The sequence below is a fragment of the Corvus hawaiiensis genome, chromosome 13 (genome assembly GCF_020740725.1).
Source record: "Corvus hawaiiensis isolate bCorHaw1 chromosome 13, bCorHaw1.pri.cur, whole genome shotgun sequence".
NCBI lineage: Eukaryota > Metazoa > Chordata > Aves > Passeriformes > Corvidae > Corvus > Corvus hawaiiensis.
This window is the reverse complement of record NC_063225.1, coordinates 13978776-13994623: the sequence shown is the minus strand read 5'-3', so window position 1 is coordinate 13994623 and position 15848 is coordinate 13978776. Positions and strand designations below refer to the sequence as shown.

The 15848-nt window shown below is 39.3% G+C and overlaps 1 protein-coding gene across 2 annotated transcripts in view; it reads left to right on the top strand.

Moving 5' to 3' along the window:
* Positions 1 to 15644, top strand: part of ALDH1A2 (aldehyde dehydrogenase 1 family member A2) — a 60909-nt gene extending 45265 nt beyond the window's left edge. For both annotated transcript variants that reach the window (XM_048318125.1, XM_048318124.1), the window contains 6 exons: positions 4520 to 4622; positions 7089 to 7273; positions 7993 to 8157; positions 8579 to 8736; positions 9531 to 9605; positions 13420 to 15644. In XM_048318125.1, coding sequence (XP_048174082.1) covers positions 4520 to 4622; positions 7089 to 7273; positions 7993 to 8157; positions 8579 to 8736; positions 9531 to 9605; positions 13420 to 13492 — 759 coding nt within the window. In that variant the 3' untranslated portion in view covers positions 13493 to 15644. The remainder of the gene's footprint in view (positions 1 to 4519; positions 4623 to 7088; positions 7274 to 7992; positions 8158 to 8578; positions 8737 to 9530; positions 9606 to 13419) is intronic.
* Positions 15645 to 15848: the final 204 nt, after the last annotated feature.

Sequence of the window (15848 nt, the reverse complement as noted above, 5' to 3'; positions counted from 1 at the left end):
GCACACAAAACATTTGAAGTTCTGGCCAACAAGAAATATATCCTAAGTGGCTGGTTTCCACTTTGTTCAAACTATGAGCCATTAAAATGCAGACAGATTTAAGATAGGATTCAGGTCTGTGTTCAGGCAGTTTAGTAGAGTAACCCAAATAAATATCCAACAAATTGTTTTGGATGCCTGTGTAAACAAAACGTCTATAAACAACTGCAATAAACCCCAGCAAAAGAGTCTGCATTTTGCTTGGCAGAATGTTTTCTTTATGCACTTAGATTAACAAACCATGATCTCATCATTAGTCAACAAGATACTAGAGAGACCATCAAAGCAAACTACAGGAGAGTTGAGATTGATTCATGCCAAACAAATGTTTGTAGCTAACAGCTGTATTACCACTGATTCTAATTTACTCAGCAGGATTCTCCTTTCATTTCCGAAGTGAGATGACTGTCCCAATGCATGATGTAGACAGAATGTCTTCCTACTGCACAGGCACTGAGCTGTGTGAGCTCTCCTGGATCACACAATCACTTGCTGGTTTTAGGCTTCATGAAGAATTGCAATCTGGCATTTTCTACTTTAGCAATAAGAATCCTAAAGGTGATTTAACCTGTTTTGAGAAGTCTGTGAGCTAATGGTGCTACACACATGCCCTCTGTAAGGATTTAGGGAGGCTACATTAGCATTCATTCCTGCTTCTGTGGAATCTTTTGGATCATATCTTGGACAGCTTCTGCCTCCTGAATGAGAAGAAGTTGTTTCTCTTTTCCTTCTTTTGTGTTTTTGGTAGCATTTAGAAAGCTGTCCTTGGGCAACTGTTCTGCCTCTTTGCTTATGGAAGATGCATGTCAAAAGGAATCACCTTCTTAAACCCAATACAAATAGGATGGTGTATCAGTCCTATCAACGTTAACAAGAGTTTAGCCACAGACTTCCATGGGGCCAGGATCTAACAAATGACCCATTTATAGCTTAGGATTCTCTCCAGGAATTTGTGTTTGGGATTGCCTTTTCATTTGTGCTGCACTATTCAGTATGCTCTTTGCAGGGCTGCTCCTCACACAGGGCATTGCACAGTCGAATAAAGCTGCTCTTCTTTGTGCCAGTATTTCAAATTCACTTGTCCTTGCAAGAGACACACCCTGAACACATCATGAGATTCTAAAATGCTTCTCAGAAAGATTTTGCATATAATCTGGAATTCTTAAAAAATAAGGCAGACTGAGCAACAGCAGCATGGGTTTGAGGGTTTTGCCAAAACACTGACATCCAGTACCACAATAGCTGGAGAGAGAAAACTGTACTTCCAGAAAACACTGAACATTTCTGTTTGGCCACACCATCTCCCCAAAACTTAATCAATCTCTTGTAACTTTAACCACTTACTCTTCTTCAGATATTGTCTCAATATCCCAAGAAAGGTATACAGGGTATTGTTTCAAATGCCTAACTAACTGATGATGTGTATCTCTCCTCTGTCAAATTGTGCACCATTCATGGAATCTTTTAGTCTATACATCTCCCTGTGCAGTTCTTCCCTTCACTGTCTTGTCTGTGGCAGTGTCAAGAAAATCACCTGCTGTTCAGCTAGACTGCAGTTCCCCTGCATTCAGGTGTTCTCTGATGACTTACTGTTTATCTGTGAGCAAAGGAAGGTTCAGAGCAAAGGAGAACCCAGACATTCCAAATGACAGAGCTAAAGAGAAAGTACCACAAACCTTGGAGGTTTGCTTTTGACTCCTGAGACTTTCAGTGCTTTAACAGTAACAGGCAAACCCACCTGTATGCTTTAGAAATACAGGTTTCTGTCTGAAAACAGAAAATCAAGAGAACATAAAAGGCAACAAACTTTTTAAAATTTCTGCATGAGGTATTTAAAATGTGACTGCTTAAGCCTCTTCTTGAAAGAAACATTAAACTTCCATACAGAGAATGCATAAATAAACAACAATTAAATGTTTTAGATCATGATACATTCTCACTGCCCAATGCCACACCATTCACAGTCCAGAAACAGACCCTTCCAGGACTATCCTTCAAATAGCTTTGTTATACAGGGGTGCCTCAAAATCCTTTTTAAATCTTTGTTGTTATTGGTCTGCATAACAAATTGTTTTCTTTGAGATGGACCAAATTACATCTGCCTCACCCTCCATGCAGCTTATAAGGTTATGGTGCTTCACAAGCTATCCAGGGATACTCCTGATATCAATCTTGAAGCCTATTCAAAACAAGGATGGGGAGTCAGGGCTTTCTCTGCCAACATTCTTGCTGAATAATCACACAGCTCCATTATCTGTGGGGGAGTCCTCTCTTCCAGCGTTCCCTCTCCAGGCTGTGCTGCCTATTGGGAGCTCAGGGATAGAGCTGAGAGACACCGCGGGAAGCGCGTCCTGAAAGCCCATGCAGATTGCAACACTATCACTTATCCTTTTCATGCTGTCTTTCTCCATAAAGAGAGGGTCAGTCACAAAAGGCCGCCTTTGTCACTAAATAACCGCGGTGCTGGTGCCTTCCCTAAGACTTTTCTCAACTTGTAAGCGCACAGGGCACAATGGGAGCACAGTGAACAAAAATGCTGAGCAGCATGAGCCCCACCATCCTGATGTCTACACTGATCTCTAACAGGAAAGACACAGTGAAGCTTTCTATTAAGTTTTTACTTGGACACTTGACAACAACTTTCCTGTATTAAAAATACTTCAGACTACGCTTTTCCAAATTAACACCACTGTCTCAAAGCCCTTTGTACTTTAATATTTGCCAGATATACTATACTTGGACTTGCATACTTGTCAATCACTTGTTTGCATGGAATCCTTTCAAAATCTTTACTTACATGTACAAAAGTGTTTTGACATTAAAGTAGAATGGAAGGAAGAGAGATGAGCTCTGGCTTCCTTGATCTGTCCTGCTCTTTGTGAATTTTTGAGGGGAAATAGCTGGTTGTTGTTCTTTGAAAGAAGGAAGTTCAAGGCAGTGAGGGTGTGAATGGCATTGGCTGGCACTGGCTATAAACACAGCACTCTGGTTTCCAGTGTATATTTTCAGCACAGTTTGAGAGGCTGGAATTTCCAGATGACGTGCTCGATGTATGTGGTGGGGGTGGAAGGCAGAAAGGATCTTTTTTTTTTCAGGTTCACTTCTGGCTGTCAGTCAAACATAGCAATAAAATCAGCTCCAATTAAGGGGATATGCAAGGAATTTCATGATAATGTCAACACTCCATTCCATCAATACAGGGGTAAAGAAAAAAAGCTTTTTCTTTTTTTTTTAAAGAAAAAACCTCAGTCACACTCAACTGTGGTATCACCAGATAAACAGTTAATCACAAAGGTACATGAAGTGGTTCACAATTCCTTCATTATCCTGTGGGGGTTTTCCTTTGTTTTTTTTTTTTTTCTTTGGGGGCCCTGGTTTCTGTTTCATTTGCTTTCTGATTACTCCAGTGCTGACTTAACTTTCTCTAGCAGACTGCCTTCAATTCTCTAAGAGGTTCGGCTTCTCATCCATTAACCCCTTGTTGCAGGGAATCTCACTCACATAACCTTAGAAATAGAAAACAGATAGAGAGACCAGAGTACTACATGGAGAAAAAAGCTCAGCTCTGGACTCACTCCCATCTCACTTCACCTCTAACTTTCTGTGTGACATTAAAACATGTCCCAGTTAAAATAAAGCACTTACCTAGGTTCTTAGGCTTCTCAATATTCAATAGGTACTTTTAATCCTGTGTTTTAACATGTAGGAGCCTAACTCTACTTGTGATTACTTCCTTAGCTGCAAAATGGACACAGTTACAGTGCACTTGTATAAAATTTGATCTATTTTGGATTTGTTGATCCAGGGAGAGGAGAATTTCCAGGGAGCACAGCTGCCCCTCCAACTGTACTGATGTGGAAGCACGTCAAATCTGTAGCTGTCAGATTGCTACTCCATTTAATCTACTCTCATGTTCATTGGTGAGATCTGCAATTTGTGGCTGCTCCAGATGACCCCACAATCTACAAAGACATTTTGGAGGTGATTTTGACCTCCTCAACCCATATTAAGATTATCTGTAGTGCAGCTGCGGGTCAGGTGTGGGATGGTGCTTTTGTAACTTCCTGCCCTACTTGCTATTCTGCTCTGTTCTGTTAATCCTGCAGAGGAGGAGGATGATTTCATCAGAATTTGACATATTAAGCCTTGTGAACATGTCAGTGGTTTGGATGGAAGTAATTCTAGTTACATCCCTTTCAAATTTCTAATTCAGCCCTCCTAAAATGCCCTAAAAGAAAGCCCCAAGCCATTTTAACATAGCTACATATGGGTGAATGGTACACAAACTTTGTGCTGTGCCTTATCCCCTCTCAATTTCCAGGGGAAAAAAAATGGAAAGCTGTCCACTACTGATGAGAATATGTTTGGAACGAAGAACCTGCTGGATTATTTAAAGCTCTGCTCTACTGATAGCCAACGCTGGCTGTTAAAATGAACTGTATGACTACATTCCCTGTAAAATGTCTCCATTTCCTTTCAGGTTGGGAAGCTGATCCAAGAAGCAGCTGGAAGGAGTAATTTGAAGAGAGTCACACTGGAGCTGGGTGGGAAAAGCCCAAACATTATTTTCGCAGATGCTGATTGTAAGTCAGCACTTCCATATTTTTCTTAAAAACATGTTTGCATGATGTCTTTTTCTTTTTTTTTTTTTTAAACTAATTTTATCTTTCATACAAAGTGAAGTGAAGCAATACAGCTGTATCTAATGGCACTTTTCAATCTTACAGAAGCAACCTAAGGTGTGATATCTTTTATAAAAATACAACGTTTGAACCCACAGATTCATAGTCAACAAGGAAGCAGAAAAAAGGTTATAACCAAGCATACAGACATGGCGTTTTCCACAGTCATAGTCCCACACACATTTGCCATCCTATGCTCTGCAGCAAGGTGATTTAGTGCTTTAAATCTGGAAATTCTGTGATTTTTTTGTTTCACAGCAATTATAAAAAGGGAGGGCTTTTATGTACACTTGACTTGCTAATCTAATCAGTGCAGAATTCCTTTGTTAAATAGCTATAAAGGGAGATTATTCAATTTTTTAAATTTTCACAACTGAAGAATTGTGTATTGAAATATGCTCACTGCCACTGTTAGCAGGGAGTTGAAAATTTTGGCAGATGTATGATGTTGTGCAGCTGAGATTTCTGGCACCTGAGAAGGTACAGGACAGCTGTTTAGGATAGGATATAAACACAAACTGGAAGTTTCTGCTTAAATGATCAGCAATGAAACAGTTAAAATGTTGATATCTAAATTGTCAGCAGGAGGTTTTGAAGTTAACACCCCGTTAAAATGAATGAGATGGTTCACACCTTGCTCTGAGCTCTTGTTTCAGGCTGTATGCAGGCACATTGTACTCAATGCCTTTTCTGACAACTTTGCAACCCCAATAAATAGACACATAAGGATTTGGTCTTCTTAATTTAAAAGGGGGAAGTGAATAGAACGGTTTTGAATAGCACGAATTACAAGAGATGGTTACAATCCTGTATCCATTTTCAAAACTTATCAATATCTGAAAAACTAGGGAAAGCTTGACAACTTCCAGCAGCTTTTCTATGTAGAAATGCTTTACCAAGTCGAGGATTGAAATTTCAGTCACAGTCACCCTGGTAAGCTAAAAAAGCTCTTGTCAGCTGGAGCCAGACACAGATATTACAGTCTTCTACCTCAGTTACTCATCTCCACCTCCCACTAGATATCACCACACCTCAAATGTCCCTCACCTACTAACTCAGACTTGATCACCTAAACATTTCTAGCAGAGTGACACGTGCCAGGGGCAGGTCTGTATTATGACCTTCCACGGGGGAAGGACAACTGCTCTCTGGTCTTCCCACAATTACAACCTCCAGCACTTGGCCTAAGATTAAGACTTCAAAGCTCTGATTATTTAAAAACAGCAATTGGCTCACCATTCCAAAGGAGCTGTTTGTTCTGCTTGAGGAACACTGTGTGCCAAAAGTTAGCAGAAAGCATGATAAAGCTGTTGAAGGTTTAGTGCACCAAAAAACCAGAGAAGAATGGTTAGAGCCCCTCACGGTGAAAAACTCTTAACAATAGAGGAAGAAATATTAGTTAATCACAGCTATCCACTAGTGCTTTCAATCTCCATGGAGCTGCCAGGGAAAATTTGAATGTGGTCCAGGGAACACCCCGTATAATTTTTCTAAATACCACACTGAGGGCAGAAAAGGACATTTCTTTTAGACACAGTTGTCTAGAATGTGCTGAAAGTAAAGCACTGTTGCTTTGTTTAGTCCATAAAAGATTATACTTTAAGCAATATTCCAAAGTGCTACAGCTGGTAACAGAGGTATTACAGTGCTGCAGGGCATCACTGTTTAGGGATTAATTCATTATTCTTGTCTAGTCAGTTATTACACCCAATGTAAGAATGTGGCCTTGAATGTCTAAATATTACTGGATTCTCTCTCCTGCTTGGACAGAATGTGTTAGTTGTACCTCCAAGGAAGTTAGAGTAGAAATCAAGGGTTTATAATATAGGTCTATAACAGACCTATAATTTTAAAGCCTTACCCAGTCATCTGCATGGACCAACAGGAAGCTTCCATGTTGCAGGAAAAGAATCTGGCTTTTGGGGAAGGACAGGTCTTGCCACTATCAAAGTAAAATTCTCCCAAGTATTTGGTTTGCTGCAATTCTCACACATGAAGTATTAAACCCAGTGCCAACTTGGGATCACAGACAAATTTTCCCCTCCTATAAAGATCCAGTCAGATGTCTTTATGTGGGGCACATCCTGCTTCCCTTAAGAGTTTTACTTGGTGAATGACATGTTGCTGGATATAAGACACTGGTGAAGTTGTTCTTGCATACCCTACACCTATTGACTGCTAAAGCACTGTCTTAAGGGAAATCATCCTCATTTATGACCTGACACAACTATAGGATGTTTTGATTTAGTTTTATTTAACCAAATCCTGCTTCTGAAGATTCGTGAATGTGTAATACACACAACACTGGTGCAAAGGCAGATTTGCCTACGGTGTTCCAGTGCAACAAGCGCTGTCTTGGTTTTTCAGTGGACTATGCTGTGGAACAAGCTCACCAAGGGGTCTTCTTCAATCAAGGTCAATGCTGTACTGCAGGCTCACGGATTTATGTGGAAGAATCAATCTATGAAGAGTTTGTTAGAAGAAGTGTAGAACGTGCAAAAAGGAGAGTTGTGGGAAGTCCTTTTGACCCAACTACAGAACAAGGTCCACAGGTAAAGGAGTAGGACTTCGGCTCTACAGCCCAGGAGGTGCCTGGAGTCATTTGAACTCCACTAAGGCAGAGGTCAGTCAGTGCACACTTGCTCAGGGTCCAGGGTAGCTGACACAATACATGTTTTCAAGACTAAAATTCTAAAGGAGTAAATAATCTGTGCAGCTGTGACATGTTTCTTGTTAAATAAAAAAATCTCAATGTTTGCCTCCCAGTTTTAAGAGCAAGACTTGGACCTTCAGCCCCCAAAATACAGCTGTAAGCTGCGAGAAGCTCTCAAAAGTCTCTGTGAGCACTTACTTTCAAGAACTGTCTACAACCATGACTATGCTTGGAGATCCAGGAATTCTAGGCAAAAGATGGGCATAATCAGAAATAAGTCTTTAGAAAATGTTCCTGCCACTAATAACCAGCTGGGCTTATAACATTTTCAGGAAGTTATCCAGGGACAAAAATTAATGATCTCCTTTTTTTGCGCTTATAAACTAGATTGTTCAGCAAGTGTGTTAAGCCACAAACATAAGGTGACACATCCTTAAGAAGTCTGAGCCTAAGGTTACAACCAGCACCTGCTTGTAGATCTTTGGCATCTGCAGCTCAAAGAGCAGTGAATGGAAGCAGGAACCAACTCACTGGAACATGACTTGCCTAAAAACACCCATTTGGACTATATGGTCAAGTACATGGTCTGCACATCAAACAGCTTCTTCTCTCTTTCAGATTGATAAAAAACAATACAACAAGATCTTGGAACTGATTCAAAGTGGCATTACTGAAGGAGCAAAACTTGAATGTGGGGGAAAAGGGCTGGGAAGAAAGGGATTCTTCATTGAACCTACGGTGTTTTCCAATGTAACAGATGACATGCGGATTGCCAAGGAAGAGGTATTCACACATGTGGGCAAGATCCTTTTAGAATGTCCTAAATTTTACTTTTTTTCTTTTGTTTAATTCCTAAGACAAAAGTTTCAGAGTGAAAATTACCACTATATTAAAAAAACTAAACCTTTTCAGAACTCCTTATGCACACAGCAAGTAACATCAGTTGGGTAATGAAGCTCATTGACTGTAAGGTCTCAGACATCAAAGAGGAGATAGAGATAGAATGGACGAGGTTCCACTGAGAACTGCTTTGGGAATCATGCACTTTTACAGACAGATATTATCACTATTTATCACTAAATTTTGCTGGGGAAAATTTTAAAGAGTATAATTAGGAGAGAGAAGATAATTTAAAAAGCAGAATAAAACATTAATAACATGCCTCTGAGGGGGCTGGTTTATTAATTATTAATCTTTGTTGCAGATTTTTGGGCCTGTTCAAGAAATACTGAGATTTAAAACCATGGATGAAGTTATAGAGAGAGCCAACAATTCTGATTTTGGCCTGGTAGCTGCTGTATTTACCAACGACATAAACAAGGCCCTGACAGTCTCTTCAGCAATGCAGGCTGGGACAGTGTGGTAAGCAGAAGTTATCCCACTCCCACTCTTCAAGATAAAAAGAGTTTGACTCGCTATCGTCATTTCACTTCAGTTTTGCACCCTTTGTTAAGACTATTTATGCAGCCCATCCTCATGGTGGATCACTAGCCAAGCCATGGAACAGCAGTGGGGAGGTGCTGTGGCTGCTCGCTGCTGGGGAATGCTGGTGGAGCTGGAAAGCACCTTGCTTCCCAGGAGCACGGCAGCCACTGCTGAGTGGCTTTGCTGAAAACAAACAGGATAAACGATCCTTTCTGGTGAGCACAGGAATCCTGGGAGGAGTCTGCTAAAGGCACAAAGAATTGTGTACTTTCTACAGCATTAAGGAACTGAGGGGACACCTCCTCTCCAGTCCTTAGGAATAGATAATGCCAACTCTAGAGTTTAGTAGCTTGCAATTTAGTATGTTAAACCTAGGTAAACTAAGGATCTGCAAGACATTAGGGAGAAAAAGGGAAAATTCAAATCTAACAGCTCTTTGTTAAAAACTGGCACTGAGGTTTGGCAGCAGATTAAGAGTTCATTACTGAAGCTGTGTCAAGGGTATGGTGCTCGCCTTTGGCCCTCACAGGTCAAATCCAATTCTCCTTAGGAGTAAGAAGCAGAATGTTGTTTTTGTAGCATAAATCCTTCATTTCTTTTCAACGTGAAACAAGTGTGTTATTACTAAGAGGTATAGAGCGTCTGTAGCTCCACAAGTTTCAGCCTCTCTCTGAGTTATCCAAAGGTCTCTCTGGCAGTGCAGCTGGACTTAATGCCTCTTCCTGTTACAGGATAAATTGCTACAATGCCTTAAATGCCCAAAGTCCTTTTGGAGGATTCAAAATGTCTGGCAATGGGAGAGAGATGTAAGTATTGCACTGCTGTTTTCTAAATGGTTTTCAGCTCTACAACTTAATAAACAATAGTGAATCCTTCCATGCAAATTAAGATCCAGAAATATTCCAGCCTGAGACTCAGGGCATAATATAAGGTGACCTTTAATCACTGTCAGTTCTAAATGCAATTGATTTGCATGGTAAGACCACTTTTTTTTCTTTTTCTTTATTTCGTCTTCTTCTTTTTTTTTTTTTTAAACATTGCAAATTAACTTACTGGAATTCTCTTCTTATCCTGAAAGGAACTGAAAATTTCTGACTGTTTTTCTGAACTTGTAACCTGTGTTTTCTGGCAGGTTTTTTTAGCCATATTAACCATCACTTTTCAGAAAGACTCTCTCTTTGGTGCTGCTGGGTGCTTGCTGACTGGTTTGGTGTAATTGTTTTAGAGTTGTTTTGCCAAAACTCTCTTGCTAGTTTTTCCTTTCCTTTCTTCAGTTTTCACTATATTTATAAATATAGGTGCATTTAATTTTATAAAAAAATTACCAGCTTGCAGATTTTTAAATAATATTACATGCAATCAGGCCTAGAGAAGGAAACAAATGTGTTTACGTCCCTTTGAAAACAAATCACTTGCCACTATAAAGCTTTCTGTCTTTCTTATTCCATTTAGCACTAAGTGCCAAATATTTTGAAATGGAGCTCCACGCTCAAATACTGTCCCATGTACCTAATTTAAAGTCTGACCAGTTTCTCATTCTCATTACAATCACAAAGACGCTTAGCAATTGCATCAGCCCCAGATTGGTTACATACCAAGGATTCAATTAATTTCTGTGCAGGAGGCATGTGTACCAGATATGTCTCACCTAAGCTTTCAAAATAGCTTATGGCTAATGGCAAACTCAGCAGTAAAACTAAAGTAAGGTCAAACTCTTTAAAACTTTAAATATGTTGAAGTATACAACTTGATCTATAAAATAAGCTCTATGTAGTCTGAAGTATTTTCCCTCGTTAAGGAGTGCTTTGAATAACACATTCATACTATTCACATTCATGAGTTATGAGGTGATCTCACACTGGCATAAATGTGTCAGGTCATCTAACTCTTATCATTGTGAAAATATTCTGAAACTACTAAGCTCATAGAGCACATGAGTAACTTGACACCCAGGGGTGACCCCACTGACTCCAGAGAGGTTAAACTGTGCAAGCAAAATATTCACATATCGATGTTGTAGAGTTCTTGAAAGTGGGGGGAAACCCAGGCAGCACCCCAGCTCTCGTGGAAAACTCTGTAGTAATTGCACACTTGATTCCCACTACAGCTTTGAAAGTATTCATCATAAACAATAAAAGTCTGGAATGGCAATAATCTCCATCTCACAAAGATGCCTGAAAATCTACCTATGAGTAATTATTCTACTCTTTTCAGAACCTCTTTGATCAGATATCACCTTCTAATTTACCTCCTTCACCTTGCATTAGTACCACCATACTTTTTATTAAAATGCCAGTTTCCTAGATTCTTGTTTTTAAGGGATACATTTTACAGCATAAATAATGTTGAGTTGGGCAGTTAAAGAAAAAAAGTGTCTATACAAAAGTGTGTCATTGCTAAGGTGACACTGTGTTGCAGCCAGATCATAACTGGGCCACTGTGCTGCCTGTGCCAGCACTGCATTATCTGGGACTTGTTTTGGTCCTGCATTTAAATTCACAGGCTTTCATCACACATGGGCAGAAAATCAACACGAAGTTGAGATCTGTTATTTTACACTCCCACAAAATGTAGCAGAGTATGTGCATCCTGGTAGAGAACCAAAACTCATGTACACAATACAGGTGTTTTATGTTTGCATTAAGCTACTTAAAATATTCTTGTATTCTTGAAGGGGTCTAAAAGACATGGGTTTGGATTTCTTTCATTCATGTTTCTTTAAAGCTTCTTATCACTACCTGGGAGATGTAAAATTTAACTCCTGTAACTAAAAATTGCGTGATTCACCCCAGATAGCCACATGTGGCCATTTTGCATTTGACTTGCAAAAATGTGTCCAATGGGTGTCTGGAGCTACACAGCAGCCCTGCTGAATCCAGAAACTTCCACACAGACGCTTATTAGCATTAGTTTCTGGGCTCCAGGCAGCTCCTGGTGACAGCTTCCACTGAGCCCTAAGGAAATGCTTCTGATAAATAGCTGAAGTTTTTGGTCATTCTTTGGAGACAAATCCACCACTTTCTACTGAAAGCTGGGGGTGGCGTGGTACAGATCAACAGGAATCTTTCACATGTAAAAAAGTCTTCACTAATATTTGCTTGCAGGTACTTAGACTCTGGTAAATCTTAAAAATGCCTACTGAATCACCAGTCTGACGTATCCCTTAAATACTAACCAGTATATCACATACAAGGCTTACCAAGCCAACAGGCACATCAGCTTTCAAAACTGCAGATGAAGTAACATGGGCTCGTACTTCTGCTCAAATGAATTAACTTTCCAAGGAAGGTTACAGCAGTTTCACCCCAATGTTACATTTTGTGTAAAATTCGAAGTGTAGCAGTAAATACAAAATCAGTTATGCAACACCGGAGGCCTCCAGAGGGGTTTAATTGCCTTGAACAGTGGCCTCTCACTCCATTGTGAAACACGTATTAGAAGGAGGCTCTGAGGAATTCCTCTGAAATACTCTTTATGGTTCACTTGGCATTAAGTCCTGCACAGGAGAATCCAGAGGGGAGGCAGTATCAAATAGTAAACATGTTAACATCTTATCCATGCCAGCATGTTCTAAATTTTAATATAAGTAATAAAGCAATACTGTGTGTGTTTTAGAGGTGGGGATAAAAATTCAACCAAGAAACAAATATCTGGAAGAGTTTCTGCAAAAAAATCCTCATTAAGTTAATATGGAAAAGATACTCTACTTCCAGACTTGGACTGCACCTGTTCTGAGGTGGGGACAGTGTTTGCTTTACATACACAGCATCTAGAAGACATATTATAATTTAGCTAATGACATAAAGAGACTTCATTACTCAAAATAGGCACGGGAAGATGGAAATACGTGTACTTCAGAGAAGACAAGCATTAAGTCCCAAGAAGCCATGCAACATCCACTCTAAACCTCAGCAGAGTGGCCAAAGAGATGAGCCAGGCTACAGATGACTAAAACAAAGTGTTAACAGCATTCAAAACCACCCACTTCTTAAGCATAATCTATCCAAAGCAGAATATGTACCCCTCAGAGCCATGTGTCAGATGACTGGGACCTAGTAAGTGCCTGGTTTCTAGCAGTATGGAGGATCTTATATAAGGTCCTGTGCCAGGACAAAATTAGGAATTCTACAGGGAGTCGTTGAAGGGAATCTGAGCAAGCTGAACCCTCTTCCACATTATTTGCAAATGGTGATTTCTACTGCTGGATATTTTGTTAGGGAGAAAAGATCAGCAGGTTAGGGGTCAATTTGATCTTTACCCACAGTTGTGAGTAGTTCATTTCTCATTGTACTCAGTGTGGACCTTCCCTTTCTCGATTGCAAATATAAGCAGTAATTTCACTGGGGTAAGTGGGGTAGGTCTTGGTGTTTGGACATTTTCAAGGTCTAGAAAGGACAGAGGACATCAATTCACTCCCAAAAGCTCCATCAGCACATAGTGAGTATTTCTGGGTTTAATGTTCTGTATCTCCTTATCAAATTCTGGAGCCATCCATTGTTCTTTTGACTAAACTGAACTGCAATTTAGGGTTATATCTTAACTTTATCAAGAAATCACTTAGCAGATTTTTGCTTGATAAACAATACCTGGTATAAGCTGATGCTGCAATTTGTTTTTTAGGGGTGAATGTGGATTGAGAGAATATTCTGAAGTTAAAACTGTGACAATAAAGATCCCTCAGAAGAACTCCTAAAATGACAAAGGACCGTGTTGTGCAGAAGAGCACATGATGCCACTTTCTCTATTCCTTATGGAGACCAGCACTCAGGAATAAAAAGTGTTACGCAATATATATTTAAGAAATTAAGTTGCAACAAATATACTGGGCACATAACTGCGTACGTAATGCAAACCAACTCTGCATGTTTTCATAAAACTCTCCTGAGAATCATTACATCTTTATAAAACAAATCATAACGAGATAAAATTGCTACTGGGCATCATTTAATAACGGTTCCAGCTATAAAACTGTTAAATGCAAGTGCATGCACATACACATTTATCTCTTCTTTAAATAAACAAAATAAGTCTTACTGCTTTCAGGTTGCCTTCTCAAACAGACCTGCATTGTACTGACATTGTCATTTCAATCAGGGCTCTACAAGCCAGATTTTACCCAAAACACTAGTAATGAACAACACAAACAAGTAGCATTGATGTTCTTAAAAAATAAAAGACTCTGAACAGTAATGGCCCCAAACCTGGTATAGTGGCAACTTTCCAATTAGCATGCCCGCATAAAGAGGTCAGACCGGGGAGGGAATCAATCTGCTTCACAGACAATGAAAGCCAAATACTTATCAGTGAGATTTGGCTTTCATGGCCCACAGCAATTTGGATTTCAAAGCTCATTTTCATAATTACTTGATATCTTGCTATAAGCGAAAAGTCCTCCTTCACTTACAGGAACTTGAACGCATTTACCTGCCTGCCAAAAGAGCAAGGCCAGACAGGGTGGGTGGGTGTTAACAAGAACAGGAACAGATTCCAAGGCTTCACAGAATACTTCAGCTTTCACTGCTTGTCTAGTTTTGTTGTTGTTGTTACTGTTGTTGCTTTCACCTTTTTTCTTTTTTAAAATGAATATATGCACGCACAGGCTCCATTTATTTGTCTGTTATTAAACTGCCTGTGATTACACTGGTAATCATACAGTACTTGTTACAGCTTTGACTAAATAATGTCTTGCCATCCTCACCATGCTTGTGCACCTCAGGTGATGTTACTGGCTGGTACTGAGTTTTCAGTTATATTTGGGTTTTTTTGGCCCAGGACAAAAATATGAGCAAGTTCTTTCAGAAGTGAGGTGTTTAAAGCCTGACACATTATTACCTGCTGCCTACAGAATCTCTTCCAATCTATCACTGACAAACTAAACACTATCTTTTTCTTCTTTCCAGCTGTAGAGCTCATCATTTTCCACAGTTTTTTAAAAAGAGGTTTCATTTTATGCTTAACTTAGAATTAACAAAATCTATTTTAGAAGTACGGTAAATCATCCACACAGTGTAGCTACATGATCTGGGGTGACAGAATTACAGCCTCCGGTGTAAGTTTTCCTAGCAGCAGAGTCTGTGCTATGAACTGTTGAAAACTCCAGACCTGATCAGCAACTAACTTCTGCATGTTCTTACTTTCCTTTACTCTCTGAGGAACTCCTCTTAGATCTGAAGTTGTATGTGTCCTTCACCACACTGCTGGATCAGGACAAGAGTCTCCAGCACTCTGTAGTGTGGTGGCCCTCAATATTTTGTAACTCATGTCAAATTGTGTATGTGTTTTTAAAGCAATACGTATACATGTCGTTATTCAGATCTGATAGTACATTCACAGACATGGAGATAAATCAAAGTATTCCTGAGCTGATAAATTCAAATCCCATATACTTCCACTGTAGTGTGTGTCAGAGTGAAGAAAAACAAAATACAGCAAGTAAGAGATTAGTTCTCTTTTAAACTGCAATATAAAATGTGAAAAAGGAGATTTTCCTTCTTTTCTCCTATTTACTTAAAAAAGAAACTTCCTGTGCTTACAGCATTTACACCATGTACTCTTTTGTATTCTTTTCGTGTATTTTGTATGTCTGTGCTTTATTCCCAATACATTCAGGTAAATAATATAGAGTGGCCATTTTTTCCAACCCTGTCACTGCAGCTCCATTTGATGTACATGGATTTGTGAAATCCTTTTTTAGATGTACCATCTGCATGGATCCAACAAAACATTTTTCCAGTCCCTGCAGCTTTTTGTTACAGTTTTTAATCATGTATATAGTTATATGTTATTAAAAAAGTAAAAGGATATTTTCTATGAAGTTTTTTCCATTAAAAAGGTTTAGAGAAAGACTTTAGACTGTGAGACTCCTTTATTGTTGACAGAGCTATAAAAATATTAAAAAAAATATTTTCTTAGCAAAAGATCTGTTCTCACAGTAGCTTTATTTTCATTTGCAAAAGTGAACGAAGTAAAAGGCCAATTACATTTTCTGGAATATTATTGCAGCTGTATGAAAACACTTGTGAATTGCAGATCTAGGTCATAGTCAAAGT